This window comes from Centroberyx gerrardi, chromosome 7, assembly GCF_048128805.1.
Source record: "Centroberyx gerrardi isolate f3 chromosome 7, fCenGer3.hap1.cur.20231027, whole genome shotgun sequence".
In the NCBI taxonomy this organism is placed as follows: Eukaryota; Metazoa; Chordata; class Actinopteri; order Beryciformes; family Berycidae; genus Centroberyx; species Centroberyx gerrardi.
This window is the reverse complement of record NC_136003.1, coordinates 12,971,696-12,991,640: the sequence shown is the minus strand read 5'-3', so window position 1 is coordinate 12,991,640 and position 19,945 is coordinate 12,971,696. Positions and strand designations below refer to the sequence as shown.

General features: G+C 39.9%; 1 protein-coding gene across 1 annotated transcript; it reads right to left on the bottom strand.

Moving 5' to 3' along the window:
- Positions 1–13,733: 13,733 nt before the first annotated feature.
- On the bottom strand, positions 13,734–19,404 carry LOC139907852 (uncharacterized). Its single transcript, XM_071894354.2, has 6 exons — positions 19,122–19,404; positions 18,312–18,458; positions 18,048–18,089; positions 16,653–16,715; positions 14,099–14,227; positions 13,734–14,011 (listed from the first exon to the last, which is right to left on the bottom strand). Exons 1-6 carry the CDS (start codon positions 19,402–19,404, stop codon positions 13,734–13,736), a joined length of 942 nt encoding a protein of 313 aa, XP_071750455.2.
- Between the last annotated feature and the right edge of the window lie 541 nt (positions 19,405–19,945).

The following is a 19,945-nucleotide window of genomic DNA, read 5'->3' as shown; positions in this document are numbered from 1 at the left end:
AGGAAGGAACAATTAAATAGTCAAAGATGTTTTTTAATCATGTTACGTTATAAACCATACACAAAGTGAGACATCTCTGTCATCAAAGTTTACTGGAGCCTGAGCTTCATCTGATGAATCATAATGCAGCTGGACAGAATGCAGCAGAGTTCATAGAATTTAGAATGTCAGTGTCATAAAGACAGACTGACCTGAAACCAGACTCAGACTCACAGTTTCATCTCTGATCGCTGTTCACCTGCAAACTGAGAAAGAAAACTCACGTTGCATTTATTTGGAGAAACATCAACAATATCTGCCTTTCAGAAAGGAAACCATGGAGAGTGATTTCCATCTTGGTAAGCCACATGTATTTTTCATTTTATTATTTAACAGGATTAGGACAGAGGATTTTGCTGAACAGGCAAACAAGAGACAGACAGTCAGGACAGACTAGTTGTTTGTGTTGAAGGATTTGCATTTGTGTTCAGTTCTTCCTTAGTTTGATTTATATTGTAAATTCACAGTTAGATTTGTTGTTGAAACAAAACTATGATGAAAGGCATAAGATGAAGCTATGATGAAGCATGTTGACCTTGAATGAAGCTACATCAGGTGGCCTTATTTTTATTTGATTATTAAGATGTTGCAAATTATTAAGATGTTGCAAATGGTCGCTTGACTCAATGCCCTTAATGACGATCGCCATGAAAACATCAACTGCATGTTTGCGAAAGTCCTGAATAAGGAGCAGTACCTTTATGCTGAAGCCTCTAGTTTCTCTGGAGGTCCTGCTGAGCTCGACCTTGACCTTTCACCTCAGTCTGCTGTTGGTCTCGGCTCCAAACCTGCTTGTGGATTAGAGAGCCTCAATATATGGGAACCAATAGTCAGCACAGCTTCATCAGCATGCAAACTTCTCTTGGATATGGACAAAGGAGACCTTCCTCCCACAGAGAAAGAGTCTCCTCTCATGACCGAAGACACAGCGTTAGGTAATGCTGGAGCATCCATCCACCCAGCTCAGCATGTTGAGGCTCAGTCCAACCTGCTCCGCCTTGTTGAGGCTCTAGTGACTGATGACTTCAAAATCATTGAGAGATTGAAGCTGCTTCAGCGCTCCCCCTTTGGTTTTGATGATGACTACCACCTGGAGGCAGTTGGGAAGAGATACCTCTATGCTCCCCCAGGTGACACATCTGGATTTGTGGCTGACTGCTGCTCACCCTGTGGATCCACTCTGGGCTGCCTGGATGAGTGGGAGCCACTGGTCAAATCCCACTTTGACCTGGAGAAGGAGGGATTTGGTGAAGAGCTCCTCTACGCTTCATCACATCTCTCTAGATTTGCAGTTGACTGCTCTCCACAGCATGGGGCGACTCTGGACCAGCTTGACAAATGGGAACCTGTTGTCAGCAGCACTGATTCTCACCTGATGCAGTTCCTCTCAGTCCTCCTGGAGGAAGAACTTAGTGAAAAGTACAAAAACGCTTCCTCATCAGTGAGTTCTACATTTATGGCTGCCTGCGCTGCACACCATGCCCCTACTCAAGATCATCTTGATGAATGGGAGCCAATCGTCAAAGCTGATTCTAAACTGATGCTGTTCCTCCAGGACTTGCAGAAGGAGGAAGAACAATGTCCTTTTATCATCAAGACAGAAACATTCAGCTCTTGTGCACAGATTGAGGCCGCTGCTGAAAGCTCTGTCCCCATCCTGCATCAACCTGAATGTTGTGAGGGAACAAAAGTCACTGTCCTCTCTGCTGGACCTGACAGTATTTCCACCTCAGAGGAGGCTCTCCTTGTCTCTCTTGCTGAAAACAGCCTGATTCACCTGCTGAAGGAAGGATCAACCAACCTGCTTCAGGAGTCCCAGGCTCCAGCCATCCAGGTTGAGGTCAAGGCTCCACCAAGCCTTGTGGTTGAAACTGTAAAGGACACCAAGGATCTGTCCTGTCTGACCCTGGAAACAACACTTTCACCTGTCCAGCTGGTCAAACCTACAGGACCTCAGAGTTCCAGTGCCAAAGACAGCCTGTCGACAAAACCAAAGAAGAAGAAGCGTGGCTTCTTTTCTTGGCTATCCCGCATATTCCGGAGGAAGAACAAGAAATCTGCTGGCAACATGGCAGCAACAGCAGAGACACCACTCCAACAAACCTGCCAAACAGAAGGAGATGAGCCAAAGTCCTGCTTGACTGCCCTCTCACCTGCAGTCCACTTCTGAACTCCTGTCTTCACTATCCACTTTACAGAAATCAACAACTGAATAGTTCAATAATTTGAATACATTTATTTGCACACTAATGTTACAGTGTCTTTGCACATTTCTTCAAAACACACCTTTATTCCTGCAGTTATGGGTAACCTGTAGCCTAAAGCAGTGAAAGTGTAATGGAATTAGTAAATATATGTTGGCCATTAACATTTTCTATACCTCTGAAACTGAAACAATATAATCAATATTTATTCTAAATTTGTCTGAGAGAGAGAGACCATTTTGCTTTAAATATGACACTTGTTTTCTGTAAAAAAACAAACAAACAAACAAACAAACAAGCAGATTGTTGATGAGAGACTTGCTAAATCGTGTTAAATTGTAGATTTAATTGCCAGTACAAAGTGAACGCTGAGTGTCACTGTTCATGGATTATTATCTTTGTGTACAGGTAAAAACATGGATCTTCCATATATTTTGTATCTGTTTTATGTACTTAACAGTTTCAGTTGTTGTACTATGTGTGGTCTTGTAGGAACTTCCATCATATCAGCAGTGGACGACATGGCTGATATCTGATATTTAATAAAAGGCCAATATATACTTTCAGCTACAACTAGACTTTGCTGAATGAATTAACGCATCTGGAGAACAATTACATTTGAAAAAATTCTCTCTGGGACTGGCATATGACATTTGTTGAGTGACATTAATGGATTGAGCTCACAGGGAGCTTCATCTAGGAGGTCAACTGAGGAGAGAAGATGGGCTGTGGAAAAAATGTAATCACATGGAAATAAAACAGTCAGGATGTTGGCAGGAAACACGTCACCGTGGGGAACAAAACCATGTTAAGTGCACTATCATCTCTCAGCTACGCATGGAGGGCGCAGACGGTCCCAACCTCCCAAAATGTTCCGACCACGGCGCACAAGGTTGAGACAAAAATGTGTTTTATGAGGCGAGGATTAATTTCTAAATAGGTTATCCCTGTTCAGATTTGACAGTGGAGCAGAGTAGAGTTCAGTAGACAGGACGGGATTTGAAAGCCATCACTCCCAGACTAGCAGGTGCAGCAGATCTGCAGCGTGTGGCTGGATCCTCATCCAGGCTGTCTAACCCTGATCTACGTCTGGATTACCCTCATGTGTACTGTAGAGGTGACAAACGCTCTACATGATCTACATGTCATAAATGTTCCTCTATGGCACATCAGTGGTCCTTAAGGTGCTGATATCTAATTCTTGTGTTTTATTTGTGAGCAGCAGGGCGGCGTAATGAGAAGGCAGACTGCTTCTCAACCAGAGGGTCTGGGTTAAAGCTCCCGTGTCAGCAGGCATCCCCCCTGCTGAAGTGTCCTTGAGCAAAACACTGAGTCCCTCCCAGCTTCAGGAACTTGTTCTGTAGCTGACCCTCCACTCTGACCTCCATGAAGTAGTATCACATTATTTAGCAGAAAATGTTCACATAAATTATTTTTTACCAGAGGATAATGTAAGAGGATAATGGACTTTTAGTGCACTACCATAATACCAAGCTTTTGCATTTTCAGTGCCCTACTTTACTGAGTGTGTTTGCCTTAATAGTCACTGTGACCATCATAGGAAAAAAGCAATATGTAACCAAAATGTGCTGATGAGGACCAGATATCCTCTTCTACTGGTCATATACGCGCTTTACAGCATTTTGTTGGCTAAGGCTGCAGAGATTTCTGTCTAATTTGACAGTAATTGTGTCCCTTCAAACCTTATAATGACTGCTGTTTGCTTCAGGCACAACCAAATGTATCTTTTGCAGGCTTTAATGGTATTATTTTAACGCGATTTGTTTCCCGACTGAACATACCAACTATGCTTCGCCGGCAGGGCAAGAGCTAATGTGCTTTGATGAGGAGAATCCGTCCTTGATGTTTCAATCACATGAGGTTGAGACATGTACATGTTTTTTCTTTTTTTTTGTTTTGTTGTGGAGGAGATTAATTTCTAAACAGGTACTGTAATCGCTGCAGTTGTACGGGAAACAGATTTAACAGAGTAGAGTGGATAGGGCAGGACAAGTGTGGGCCAGAAGTGAATTCAGCCTGTCTGGGCAGTTTCCCGCTGACCTTGACCATCCAAGGGCTAAAATATTTATCATCATGTCTCATTACAGAACAATCAATGTGTTCATCATGCACCATGGTATAGTGAAGCAGTGGTAGCAATATGCTGGGTATGACTTAGGAGTTTACTGCTTACTTTTTAAAACATGCGCACATTCTGTCCTTTCAACCTGTATAATGAAGATTGTTTGTCTTCGGCAGCATCCTTTATGGGCCGAGCAGCCAGGATGCAAAGTGCTAATTAAATTGGGGGTGTTTTAACTTTCATTGTTTACAGCCAAAGCATAGCTACTACTCCTTTTTATTGTTCTGTAATATATAAGCCCTCCTTGTAGGAAGAAAGCTGATTGTGTTTTGACTGTATTTCACTGTATTTTCACTGTATTTATAACAGAGGGTCTCTGTTTCAGATTCATTTCTTGCGAATTGCTAAACAGATAAAGATGAGGGGGAAGGAATAGATAATCAGTACAGTAAATCTTTAACAGTTGAGTCTTGATAGATTGCTAATGCTTTATGCATTAGTAATTAGTAATATATTAGTAATGTATTCTACTGGTATGCTCATTTGGGAAAATATTTGTAGGATATTGTCAGATATTAATGGTGCAATAAGTAAGCTTTGTAATGTCCCATAGCACAAAATAGCTTTTATTTATCTGTGAGGCTTTCATAGGAGTCTGGTCTGCCTTGAAGTAATACATGCTCCATGCATGAAAAGTGAGAGAATGTTTCCAACCACAAAAGGATTATGTGAAGGAGAAATGTCAAGAAACATGCTGTAGTTTGACATTAAGGGTGTTGTGGTTGGGGTGGTGGATGGGCGCATATATTTGTCTTCAACACCGGTGACTGAAGTTAAATTTTTTTCTTATTTAACCATGACCAAAGCCTTACCCTAACTTTCACCAAATTGTTTTATCTAACCTCAACCACAGTTTTAGTTGCCTTATCTTAACCCTAACCTTAACCGTCTTACTTGCCTAAACCTAACCATTAGCTATTCACGTAGCTAACAGGCGAAAATGGCGTTTCTAATTCTTGTTATTGTCATGTACTTCTTTTGTGGTGGAAGAACGTAATCTTCACATTCGTGTTCACAACATTTAATCTGCGTTTCAGGATTTGTGCTCCTTTCACTAAATGTTATGAAACTGCGTTGCTGATAGGGTCATTGATCAATAACAATGGCTCAACTTTGCTGGATGCTGAGATTTCTGGCTTTCAAAAACTCTGCGTTCTGTAATGAGACACAATGATAAAAAAGATGTGTCAATATAGCGTCAATATGTTGAAAAAGACAAGCTTTTGGGGTTCATTTTTGGAGTGTTCATTGGGCCTATCAGCCTGTATGAGAGAGTTGCGTGCCCAGGCAAACAATAAATAAGCAGATCTATAGTGAAGCAGTTGACAAGATTTTGGATAGAATCAATCAGTATGATGGAAAATGATGGAGAAGTATGATCCAGGTAGAAAATGACAGGACCACATGTATGAATCTGCTATTTGGTAAATTATACATGCTGGCAGCAAAGTTCAAACATCTAACAATCTCTGATAAGAGAGTGTCCCTTTACAAAGGCAAAAAACTGAACCAAACTTTAAAAGCTTTTGGTTTGGGATATTTTTCTCTTTAACAGAAAGTGTATGGATTAATTCTCTGATTATTTCCCTGAAGACCTAAAGCAATCTTTAATAATAGAAAAGTAATTATGGGGACAAGATCCCTTGGTGATAGCACTATTGACAATGATAATGATGATAACGATATGCCATTTATTTTGCCTCAACTATGGTGAAAGCTCACAATCAATTGCTCCTAGTCAAACCCTTGCATGCTGCTGAAGTGTTGAGGACATGGTTGGACTGCTGAAAGACTATATTCATCAAGCTTCCAAGTAGAAGAGCCAATCTAGATCAAACAGGATCGCTGAATTGTTTTTCCTTGACTATTTTAGTAAACATGATATGAAAGGTAAAAGTCATACCCAGACATAGATATGCACTGCTACTCCGAGCGATAAACAACTACATAGATCCTTATGGAGATACGCGCTGTTGAAAAAGATGAAAACATTTGGGTTCAGACAGAATCACTACATTCAATTTGCACATCAAACCTCCTTGTATGCTCCCTTTATCTTCACAGAACATCAGCTACAGACTGTGCGACTCCATCACATTTGCCTAAACAACAACCTGTGCTATTTGAAATGCATGAGGCCTTGCATGTCATTTTTAGACTTTGCCCACATGCAGAAAGCCCTGGCACGGTAACATGAGGCCCGGGCTTTCATGGCCGCCCCCCTGCTGCTCACAGAGTGGGGCAGCACACCGAGCAGGCTGCACAGGACGGGCGTCTCACATGCAGTGACATGGATTATATAGTGAAGAGCAGGTTTTTCATGCTGGCATCACACATGGACGCTATGTATGTAAAGAGAGAGTGTATGTGTGACTATATCAGTGTGTGTGTGTGTGTGTGTGTGTGGGGGGGGGGTGTGTGGCATGAATGAGCTGAGGCATGTTCTTAAGTAATTGTGTTAAAAGTAGGGGCAGCATCTTACGTGTCCTGAAAGAGAGAGAGAGAGAGAGAGAAAGAGAGAGAGAGAGAGAAAGAGAGATAAGCAAAAGGGCAAAGAAACAAGTGAGAAAGGTTAGATACAAACCCTGTTCAAAGTGGAACAGCCTGGCACTTCATCACAAAGACAATTATACTCCGTTCTGCGCTTGATGCAATCTTCTCCCCCAGTTTATTTAACATACGAACAGAGTCAGAGTCGGAGTTAGTCAGAGTCTCCCTCGGGCAGGGAGGAGGAGGAGGATGTGGCGAAGGAGGGAGAAGATAGAGGCAGCAGCTGCAGACCTAACAAAAGGACCAACATCCCGGACCTCACTGGCTGCCCACTGTGTCCAGGGGGACCCGAGGCTCCGGAGCAATAGGAGTGGACCGGAGGTAAATAGATAAAAAAGTAATAATAACAATACATAACAGGATAAATAACCAGGTTCACTGGCGGTGTAAGCAGATGCACAGCACAGGAGATGGTGGGTGGTAGAACCCCAGAGGTTGCAGTATATTTATATTTCCATGTTTATGCCCATTTCCATTCCTCCCTCCCTCCCTCCCCTCCCCTCCTCCCTCTCCTCCTCCCCCCCCCTCCCCTCTCTCTCTCTCTCGTGGAAATAGAACCAGAGGCTCTCATCTGCAACATCAGCAGCCGAGGGAACAGAGGTGCTTTTTGTCACTTTGACAGGAGGCAGGAGTTACAATACAGTAGGAATATGGGAGGGCTATTATCCAGACACACAGCACACACAAACCCCGAAGCAATTTCATACATGAAGATATACTGTAACCCAAGCCCATTTGTTTCCCTATGCAAGGCAATATAAGGGGAATTATCGCTCACATTCATTTGAAGAAAAGGGCTGCAAAAGAAATTAGAAGAAGTAAAGAAACCTTCCTTTAGGATCATTCCGTGAGCCAAGAAAATGTATGTGCACCACTCCATAACATCCACCCCTCTGTTAATGTTTCTGACTGCATGGCCACAGCAGGAGGTCATTGGGCCAAGAGCATATTCTGCCATTGGGTTGTTGTGCTCACACAAGCATGCACACATGCTCTCCTACTCTTTCGACAGCAGCTAAGAAAGTCGAGGCACACGCAAAACAAGATGGGTAAAGAAGGTATATGTGTCACGTATGTAAGTGAGCACTCAGACACTTTTGCATGGTAGAGAAATTGCTCACGAAATCCTCTTTCTTAGCATCAGCCTCTGTGCATTGAAGTCAAGTTCAACTTTATTATACATTTAGGAAATTCATCTGGTTTAGCATTAGTAAAAAGTATATCTTTGGTTTCAGTTGCTAAAGTCCAGTTCCTTACTATGGTGGATGAAACTGTGCAGTGCCATGTACAGTATCAGTATTGTGCAGTACACTCTTGTAGCTTGTAGTGTATACTAGGACAATCAGGAACAACAACTCTAATGGAAGGCAAATGTATTCGTTTCTACCCGTTCTCTGTATACATGATATGCATAATCAAATTACTGGATTATTTCCCTCAAATTTCACTCCATAAAAGGCAATAAAGGTTGCATATAAATAGATAGCCTGATGCAATTTCTCAAGCAAATCCGAGCTGCTGTTGTGTTTGTTTTCTATGACCCCATGGCAAATTTCACATAATACATATACAGAAGGGTTGTTCAGTAGACTCTTACACTCTTAGAAATAAAAGGTCTAACTAGAATCATATAGGGTTCTTCGACTTGCCCTCATAGGAGAACCTTTGGAACACTTTGAAGGTTTTACTTAGAAACTTCTCAGACGGATCCTGATCGGCGACATGTCACACCTACTTGGAGGAGGAAGAAACGTGTCAAACAAAATGTTGCTCTTACATGTAATGCATCAACCAGGCAGTTAGTGTAGCGGTTAAACTACATGTCTTCTGAACTGTCATGACTTGTGTGTTGTGAGTCACGGCTTTGAATCTCTCATGAGATGTCGGGCTTCTGATCCCTCTGGCTTGATGTCCCTATATTTTTTTCTCATAAGTATATTTTGTAAAAAAAAATCTGTCAGATATTTTAAAACTGAGGCAAGATGAGGAGATAGATTATTATGTACAGCAGCACTGTGATCTAAAACCAGGATCAAATCCACAATGTTTTCCTTGATTATGGGTAAAACTTGTAAAAAATGTAATGCGACTAATTTTGGTTAACACAAGCATGAGATATAATTTGAATAATTTTGATGTTTGAATGCCCAAAACACTGCATAAGTGTGCTGCAGTGAGGCTCAGTTGACAAGAGCACAGAGTTATCTCCATTTAGCTTCAGAGTTCAACACCAGCCAGGGTCAATAAGTGAAATTTAATTTAAGTAAAGTATGTTGCTTTGTGTGAAAGCACTAAGAAAGTGGATGTTTTGATATATAAATGTCCCTCGGTAATTGCCATTGTTCTCACATTACTGACTAGCGCCCGATGCTGACATTCATATGTTGTTTTAAAACCCTTACAAAATAAAGTCAACAAACAATTTAAATGGAAAATTGAGAAAGGTGAGCTTTCTCTCACCCTCCAAAGGATCCCTGGAGAACTTTTCCTTCAAAATTGGGTTCATCAAATGAAAAGGATTCTTGTTAGAACTATTTATCTGACAAAGAACCCTGGAGGAACCGTTTCCCTTGAGGAACCTTTTCAGACGCGGCGGTTTTGGATCCCTGATGTGTAAGAGTGTTTGAACAAACCCTCATGTCCTTGTCCACACTGATATATTCATAGCTTGACACAGCACTCTTGTACAATAGCATGCTCCTCCGTCTTTAGCACCACACACTGTCTAGAATTTTGAATCAAAGCAGCTCAAGGTCGACTCAGACTGCTCAATACCTTACGGACAGAAAAATATTCCTTCAGGCAATACTTACTATGTTCATTTTAGAGGGTTTATTTCCACAGAAAAATCATAACAGGTTTAATGTAGGAGGCAGACCTCGGTCAAATAGTATTTATAAATACTATTTACAAATTCACAAATAATATGTGAGGCATTTGTCTTAATCTGCATGGAGTACCAGATGGCCTGGTTTGTCATATCAGGACAATTCAGAAAGTATCAGGTAACTCACAGAGAGAAATACTTTCCTGTGACTGTCATCATTTTCTGACACTGTGCCAAAACCATAGGTAGTATTATATCTATATATATATCTACATATGTAGTAGAAAATACTATTTGACTTAGGTCTGATAACATCTCCTTGTCATCTTCTCTTTCCCCAAACACTGCTTCCATCTACAATAGCAGCCCTGTTACTGTATGGCTTGGTCTAATTTTCTCTATAAAAACAAGGGGCTTTGCTGTGACCCCTTAACCCAATTAATTTGTGTTCACACTGTAGCCGTATTTTTCTCTTTACAGTCGGGGTTATACTTTTTGACACTGCTTCAGCTTTATATACAATAAAAGAAGAGGTGAGCAGCGAGGAGAAGTCTGTTCACACAATAAAACATGGAAAACTTTAATTTTGTTTTGCCCCTCTCAGCCTGAATGTTTTCAAGATCATCTACTGCAGTTTAAAACTTTAATGTGAATTATTGAAGCGGTCTGTAGCAATGAAAGGGGGGTTTTCAAAAATATACACAGGGGGAACGCCATGCAAAAGGAAAGAGGTGGTGCTGGGGAGGGGAAAGCAAACCAAACCTTACGTTATTATTAATTTATCTGATTCATACTGCCCAAAGATTTAAAAGGAACATGGAATGAAAACCACTCCAGTCCTTTTTCTCCAACCCAATACACTTATTTATTCATCTCTCTCTCTCTCTCTCTCTCTCTCTCTCTCTCTCTCTCTCTCTTCTGCTTATGGATTCAAGGCACGTATAGACAGCGAGAAAATACAGCAGGTCCTGGATCTTCGCACAGTTCAACATAGCACTGAGCCTGCTTTGATGTTTTAATACATGTGGGCTTTACAGTGATGAATAGGCAGGCAGCGTTGTGGATGTCGTCAAAAAATGAGAGAAAAACCTAACCTGTTTATACAGCTTAACCTCTCTTTTCAAGGACAACAAATGTGCGCTTCTTGAGATTTCAGTTCTTCATTTCTGCCTCATGCACCCACACACCCACACACACACACACATACACACGATTAAACCAATACTGAATCAGAACTGATGTCTCCGTGATCGTCAAGGAAACACTGAACTCTCATTTCAGGCAGTTGACCGATTCCATTTTCTCCCCGCTAAACAACCTTCAAAATTCTACAATCTTCATTGTAATAATTCTTACGAGAGAACATTATTCATTTCTCATAATGTAGAAAATGATTCATTTAGTTGATTCTTTAATACAGTAAGAGAAAGAACCATATACTCTAACATCACAACAACATCCAGTATCATATTTGTATTATACATTATCACCTTTAATGTCTTTTACTGTAATGTGTAAGATAGTGACCAGCCAAGATAAGTACCAACCAGATAAGTCTTATGGTTGTTTTTGATTGTGTCTACTATCCTGAAATTGATAGTCCCAAGTTTTGCATCTTATTGTATCATACTGTACCGAACCTTATGCTATCATATCTTTTCTTATCGTATTGTTTGGAATCTGTCCCAAGGCAGAGAGCTGGTTTCTAGGTTTACACATTCTTTTTTCCATTCTTTTTTGTTCTGCACTGCCTATTGCAACTTGATCTTTATTCCCTTTTTATACATTTTAATTATTTATTCTCTCTTCATATACACTTTATCTCTTTTTATTAGTTTTTTGTATTTCTCTTATCCTGTATTTCTTATCTAATGCCCTATATGCCTTGTGTAAAGCACTTTGAATTGCCTTTGTGTACGAAATGTGCTTTATAAATAAACTTGCCTTGCCTTGCCTTACACACTGGCCACAGCGGGGCCTTGTGGTTCAGCTATTGGCCTCAAATCCCCAGCGCTGCTCCATGTGCTGTGAGTGACCACCGACTATCTATTAGCAATCACATTTACTGTAAGAGATCAACCACAGTGAATTAAAGCTGAATTACATGAACAGATGAATACCGGACACTGCCCTATATCCACAGTGACGGGACAGCGGTGCAGACAGTGATAGGTGTGAGGTGTCGGTGTTTGGTAGAGTGTATGCCATTATAAACTCTTTATTTGGTCTAGTAATGTAGACCATTGCACCAAATAAAATATTATTGATCTTGTATTAACCTGAATGGACTCCACAGCAAATTATATTAGTTAGGAATGATGAATATTGGGTTCAACGCAGTCAATTTGGGAATTTCTTGTAAAAAAAACCAAAAAAACAAAAAAACAATCATTTGTCATTAAAGGGTTCTTACATCCAGTCTATAAAGAAATTATTGTAGGTGTATTTATTTATTAAGTAAATTGCAATTTTGATTTGAATTTTGAATTAACTAAGATGAACACTGAATTCCATACATACAGCACATAGGTTGGAGGTGAGTCTTGAGACACTTGCTGGAAGTAAACAAATAAGCTACGAGCCTCCTGCGACACGGCCATGATGAGACTTCTCGTTCCCGGTGTGAGCTCTGCCATTATCGTAAAGCATGACACTGAGCACAGGGTTATTAAAACATTTACTCTCTTGTGAATGGCCGGTAGATCGATACAATCTCGGCAGAGCACATGCTGCCTGTCAAGGCTTTATGAGTGTCATCACTTGACTGATAATTTGCTGGAGCCAAGGGAATCTCTGGAGGTAGAGGTAGAGAGAGAGAGAGAGAGAACATCTTCTACCTCAAAAATACAATAGCATATTTATATCCCTGAAATAAGTTTCGGGGCTGCATCTCCCACACCGTTTGTCCGATTTACATGAAACTTGGTACACATGCCCACCTAAACGTATTCTACAAATTTGCCAAAGGAGCCTCAAGGTCCGCCTGGAAAATTTTTGAGATATTTTGAATTATTTGAAAAACACATTTTTAACATCTCCTCCTACACCGTTTGATGATTACCACCAAAATTGGTCAGTAGCAGTAGTAGTAGTTGGTCAGTAGTGGTCCTACACTCTTTAAATTGGGTTGATAGATTGTTGATATCTACTGTAGTTTTGAAGATATTAACTCTTAAAGTTGTGAAGGAGGTGTGGCCTATAAGCTAAATTGTTATAACTTTGTGATAGATGGTCCAATCATCATGAAACTTGGACAACATGTTCACATATAATAAATGAACATGTGTGCAAAGCCATTCAAATATTGACCAATAGGGGGCGCCACAAAGGCCAGAAAACTGTATCTCCTAATCCAATAGGTGAAATTGCACGAAATTCGCTACACGTGCTCTAGGACCATGTCCTAGTCAAAATCTGAAGTTTGGTTGTCATTAGTGAAAGTTAAACACAGTAAAGCCAATACGAAGTTGGATATTGACACCTTGTAACTTGCTATTACATTGTTCAGTATCAGAACTTGATAGCTTGGGGCCTGATGGCTCAACAGCCTAATATGACAAAACTGACAGTGATCTTAATGTAAACTTCTACGTTTCAGCTTGGGCTGCTGTACTGGCATGAACCCATCGGCTATATTTAATTAGTAGTTAAATTTATTATTGAACATTAAAAAAATAGTTAAGGTACATACCCTTTATTATTGGGGAATGAATTGAATGGCTTTTTATTACTTTTGACTTAATGGGGCCTTCAAGGATTGGGGAATTTCGGGGATATACCCATCCTAGTTTCAGACAGGTGGCTGGGCTATCAAAATGTGCCAGTAGTACCACAATGCCATTGAATTGAAAACAGATATTAGTGTTAGCAATTTCCTTTATTGAAAGCTGCAGATGGTCAATATACATCTAAATTGTTATAGCAGCATGTTATGAATTATTTTAAATCACAGGCAGCACAGCTGCTCCCCTCACAAAGGGAAGAGCAGGAAGCCACTGAAGGTTGTGCGATTATAAACATCATCATAGATGCCATAGTTTGCGTAAAGACTCATGTAGACCACATCCCCCTCTCCCAGTTCTAGGGTGAGAGCACTAGATATGGATACATGACCTTTAGCTACCTCAGAAACAAACAAAACTGAATGATCATTGTGGTAAAGGTATACACCCAGCCACTGTGGATTACGGGTCTCAAAAGCAGTGAATCTGAAGTAGTAGACTCCTCTGACCGGGGCTGTGAAGATGCCTGAGGAGAAAATCCAGAGGAGGTCAGTGCTACTAAGGATATCCTGAGGAGCGTTGCATTCAGTATGTGTAAATGTGTGGACAGTACCTGTATTTGGGTTGTAGGCCTGACCAATGTTGGTGATGACTTTACTGTAGATCAATGTGGTTTCAGTATTTAAGGGTCCTATTTGTCCTGCATCAGTTAGACCTGCAGAGAAAGCCACCTTAGGTCTATCTGTAAACAAAAACAAAAACAAATCAAAATCTTGAACAGTTCATATTAAACTGCATTTTGTTGTATATTCATAAAACTGAGTATGTATGCTATGGGTATGTAAGTAAGTATTTTGGAGTAAAATAAAAGCAGGAAAAATGCAGTTATTCAAACACAATCCATCATTTTCTTAGAATGGACATTGACCTATTTGCAAGACTCATGCTCAAGTCATTTATCTAAGTCAGACTTATTTTAAGTGCCAAATACAGTTAAGGAACAGGGATTTGTGTGACAGTGGTGCAGAGTCAAAATCTTGACTAGGACATGGTCCAAGTCAAGATTGGACCATGTCCTAGTCAAGATTTTGACTAGGACATGGTCCAACCAGTGGAACTTGCATACAGTGTAAACGAACAGTGCAAAACATACAATAAATTGTAGACTGATATAAAATTAAGCTGCATCCTTTGAAGTCAGCCATCATATATTCAACCGTGTATTATGTGAGCATAGCAAGTCAAATCACTCTCACTGCTGCTTGACAGTAATGAACTAGGATGCTGTCGGGGGCCGACAGCAAGGGTATATCCCCGAAATTCCCCAATCCTCGAAGGCCCCATTAAGTCAAATGTAATAAAAAGCCATTCAATAATCACACAATAACACTCCAGGGTTAATCTTCCCAATTATATTGGTTGTATGCCCCAACTATTTTTCCTTCTGGGCTAATCTAAAATTAATTATATTATTATTACTCCTAAACACTCCAAAATGAATGGTTATAATCCTCTAGGGATTGTCTCCCCAATAATAAAGGGTATATACCTTAACTATTTTTTTAACATTATTTTTAACTCAATAATAAATGTAACTAATTAAATATAGCCGCTAGCGGCGATGGCTGGGTTCATGCCAGTACAGCAGCCAGAGCTGAAACGTGGAAGTTTACATTAAGATCACTGTCAGTTTTGTCATATTAGGCTGTTGAGCCATCAGGCCCCAAGCTATCAAGTTCTGATACTGAAGAATGTAATAGCAAGTTTAAAGGTGTCAATATCCAACTTCGTATTGGCTTTACTGTGGTTAGCTGTACACTCAAAATGCTGCTGTTGGGCAAAATCATGCAAGCAAATTTTATAGCAATTGGTGAAATTCTGTTTGAGTTATAAGCCAAAATGTCATAGGCCATGCCCACTTTCACTAATGATGACCAAACTTCAGATTTTGACTAGGACATGGTCCTTGAGCATGTGTACCGAATTTCACCTATTGGATTAGGAGATACAGTTTTCTGGCCTTTGTGGTGCCCGCTATTGGTCAATATTTGAATGGCTTTGCACACATGTTCATTTATTATATGTGAACATGTTGTCCAAGTTTCATGATGATTGGACCATCTATCACAAAGTTATAACAATTTAGCTTATAGGCCACACCTCCTTCCCAACTTTAAGAGTTAATATCTTCAAAACTACAGTAGATATCAACAATCTATGAACAAAATTTAAAGAGCGTATGGACCATAGATGCTACTGACCAATTTTGGTAGTAATCGGTCAAACGGTGTAGGAGGAGATGTTAAAAATGTTTATATTCATATTTAATAATTAAAGATTTCTCAAATATCTCAAAAATTTTCCAGCAACCCCCTTGAGGGTCCTTATGGCAAATTTGTAGGGGACGGTTAGGTGGACAAGTATACCAAGTTTCATGTAAATCGGACAAACGGTGTGGGAGATACAGCACTTTAAACTTTTTATTTTTGACCTTTAATTATAGCGCCACCATCAGGCCGATGGGAGTCATATTTCTTGTGGGTCTAATTGAAGCCATACTAGACCATGGTGCAAAGTTTCATGGCTCTAGCATTTACCATCTCATGGGAAATTGAGCCCAAAGAGAAAAACAATAATAATAAAAAAAAATACCAGTACAAAAATTAATTTATTAATTTATTAATAATAATCACAGAAAGTGCAAACTTCATACAAATCTCCATAATTTCCTTAACAACTTTCTTGACAAATTTCAATACAATATAATGCACCATTGGTGAGATATGGGTCCAAATAGCATGGAGATTAATTGAATCAGTTAATTAATAATAGTTATTATAATCATAAACATATCAAAATCAATAGAGTTCTTCCTCTAGGGATCATCAATGTCCATACCAAATTTGAGAAGATTATTATAAAAATTGTGAGATGGCGGAGATGGTGGACGCGGCGGCGGGTGGGGTGAATCCATAATATCCCCGAAACTCATTTCGGGGATATTAATTATGTAACTTATGTAACTAAAGAGCTTTGAATGTGGGAAAAATACAAAAACAATGACAAAGCATTATATCAAAATGTATTACAAATGTTAGATATCATACCTGAGCGACATATGGCCATGTTCTAGACAAGAACAATTGCTATACATTTTTTAAAGTTACCTGCATTCTCTCGCTTCAGCTCTTCCACCTCTTTCTCACTGGCACTAAGTCTGGCTTGCAAAGCTGTGAATACAGAAGGCATCACGGTTGTATGTCACAAGACCTCTTTTGGACAATGTTAACAAATTAATCTTTTCATAACTGAGCCTTAAGTCTCCTAATTAGCATCTACAAATTTTACAGTATAGATCATGTATATTCAGAGTAAATATAAAATATTTGACCCAGGCCGTGTCAATTCTGTCACTGTACTCATTCGGTACTTGTATGGATTACATAAAAATTATAAAAGATGTTTAAGACAGAGCATTAGATAATCAAGAAATGCTGTGCCTCAGAGGGCAGTTTGGCTCTACCATAGGGAGATATCTTAGTTAGGGAAGAGGGACCCAATTTACACTTGGCAGAAACTGTGGGTAGAAATGTTATCACACAGGCTCTGCCAGCCTAGCGTACCAAAAATGGACAATTCTCCTCCCGCCTCCCAAACAAGAAACTCAATGTTTGATAGCAGTGTGGGATGACACTGGACAGTTGCTATAGAAATTGACCAACATATGAAAATGTAAAGCAGCAGATAGCAAAGCAAGAACGGCGAGGAGCTGGCTGCAATGCCAAATAAAAGTAAAACTTTCCTGCTAGAGAGCTGTAGAAGACGACTCCTTCTGCAGCAAAGGAGAAGTAATTCGAGGCTGTACAGTAACATGACCTCTGGTGACCCTACAGCTGCCTTGTTTGTTTTTGTTGACAACAGACAGACTTGCTGTCTCTCCAGCTACTCACCTGCTTTGCATCGTACTTGCGAAAAATGATATCCGATCACAACAAGGACCCATATAAATACCAGGTATAAGTAACATGTTTACAGGCAAGAGTGTGTTCGGATTGTTCATTATCCAGATAGTGTATCCAGATGCTAATCACATTTTCATACCAGGTGTAAAGGACTTTACATAGAAATGTAAATAGAAATTAAGTGTACTTAATATAAGCAAAAATTCTGAACACAGCTCACACAGCTGATCAAGTAATGTACAAAGATTTGAATAACTTGCATGCCAAACTATTATCCGGCTACCTAGCTAAAGAGCTTTCTGACAATCAAATGGCTTCTCTGGTAAAAATGGGCTGTTTCTGTGATGTCAAACCCTAGTCAAATATGATTAGTCGTCAAAATGTCAGTGCTATAGGGTAACCATACTATCCAAAGTACAATTATTCATATGCATTTTCTGGCTTTTGTCCATGCATGTACTGTGTGACTCACACGCCATAGGACAATAGACTGGTACTGTATATGGAAACCTTAACATAATGGCAGATTTTCTCTGTCATTAACCATTAACCTGATATTAATATGTTAAAAAAGCAGGGTAATTCTGGTTAAGTCTTTACCTGCATTTCCACTCTCACAGGCTGTCACTCTGGCGTTAAGGGCTAATATGGAGGAAAAAGAAATGTCAAAATAGTCAGTCCAGATAAAAAAATTGATTTAACGCTAAGAAGAAGTTGATTCCCAGAGTTGAGTTACTTCAGGAATCTCTCGTTGAGGATAGGCTTACTATTCAGGCTCGTGAATATGTAAAAAACAAAAGTTAATTCAAGTATGATCATTTGAAATGATTTTCAAATAAATCTTCTGTTTTAGCTGACTGTTACCTGCATTCTCTGTCTCCATCTTCTCCATCTTGTTCATCTGGAGCTGCAGTTCAGTCTTAGTGAGGCTCAGCTCCTCTTTAAGACCTGTAACTTCCACTTTCTGCTTCTCCACCTCCTTCTCACTGGTTGTCACTCTGGAAGCCAGGGCTGCAAGTACAAGTTAGCTGATTATATGAACTTATTGGATGGAATATTTATATTGATTATCCACCTCATTTACACTATCACATATCTGTCTTCAGGTGCTGTTTTTTTTAAATTTTTTTTATTCCCAGTCAACATTGGTCATGACAACTCTGAGGTAACACAAGGCAAGCTAACCTACTCAATATCACAATTTCTTTTTTAATCTTGTTGAAGAAAAGATGACTTCCTGTTACTATGGTGACACTGAGTTAGAAACGGAGCACACCTAAACACAAGGTCTGACAATGCATGTGACATTTAACCCTTTAACAGTCACCACTGGAAAGAGCGAAAGAAAAAAATATTTTATTTTAAATTTCCATCACTAGCAACCTCCAATAATTTTTTTTTGATGCTTACTATATGGTTGAGGTATCGGTTTATGGTAAAGTAAAATGTAACGTCTGTTCTACTGGAGAAACATCACGGTTTGTCCTTTGATTGCCAAATTCCTCTTTTATGCCTAATCTTTGAGGGGGGATTTTGGGGTTTCTCCCTGTCAAGCTTTTTATCATGTACCCAACTAGTTTTAAAGTGCGAACTGAGTGAATCAAATGAAACATGGTAAGCACTAAGCACGTTCACCCAATACGACATGGTTGTCTTTTAAGCCAAGTCTTTTACCTGCATTCTCTCCCTGCAGATCAGCAACTTTGTCTTTCTGGCACTGCAGTTCAGTCTTGGTGACAGTCAGCTCCACCTTCTGCTCCATTACCATGTTCCTCAACTCCTTCAGCTCAGCCCAGATATCAGGGGTGGTGTTGGTCTGCCCATTTGTCTGTTTGTACATCGGCCTGAACCATTTTCCCTCAACTGCGCTTTCTTTGACCTTTCCACTCTCTGCCTGAGCCCATGCCCCAGACAGACTCAACAGACTGAACACCAGCAGAGCTACAGCACCCCTCATTCTGAAATCTCACCTCGTCACAAATTTTGCAGTGTTTGGTAAGATATGAAGAGGGAGAGGCTCTCCTCCCTCTTTAAGTCTACCCAATGAGCACAAAGAAAGAATGCGTGAGAATTTGCCATCATTTTGTATTAGATCTTCTAGCAAAGACTGTGGGAAAGCCGCATCTGCTTTTGGGTTGGAGGTCACTCTATCAAATAAATCGTGTTTTGCTGCCAGTACATTTTAACCAGGCAATCTATGAAGTCAAATACACTTAGGTTAAAAACGACTAGTGTACTCTCTGTGTATCTGTTTAACTTTGTGCCCTTTGACACTTTGTACTAATGTGCGATTGGTAGGAGGGGTGGGGTGGGGTGTATCATGTGGTAGGGTGATATCTGGTGTTATCTGTGTGGCATCTGTGTGTGCCAGTACATGTGTAAATGCATGTTTGCATTTGTGTCTTTGTGTGGTGTATGTGTGTGTGTGTGTGTGTGTCTGTGTGTTAGAAAGTCTAGCCTTGTTAACTTGGACTTATGCCTCTAAACATGGGCTATTA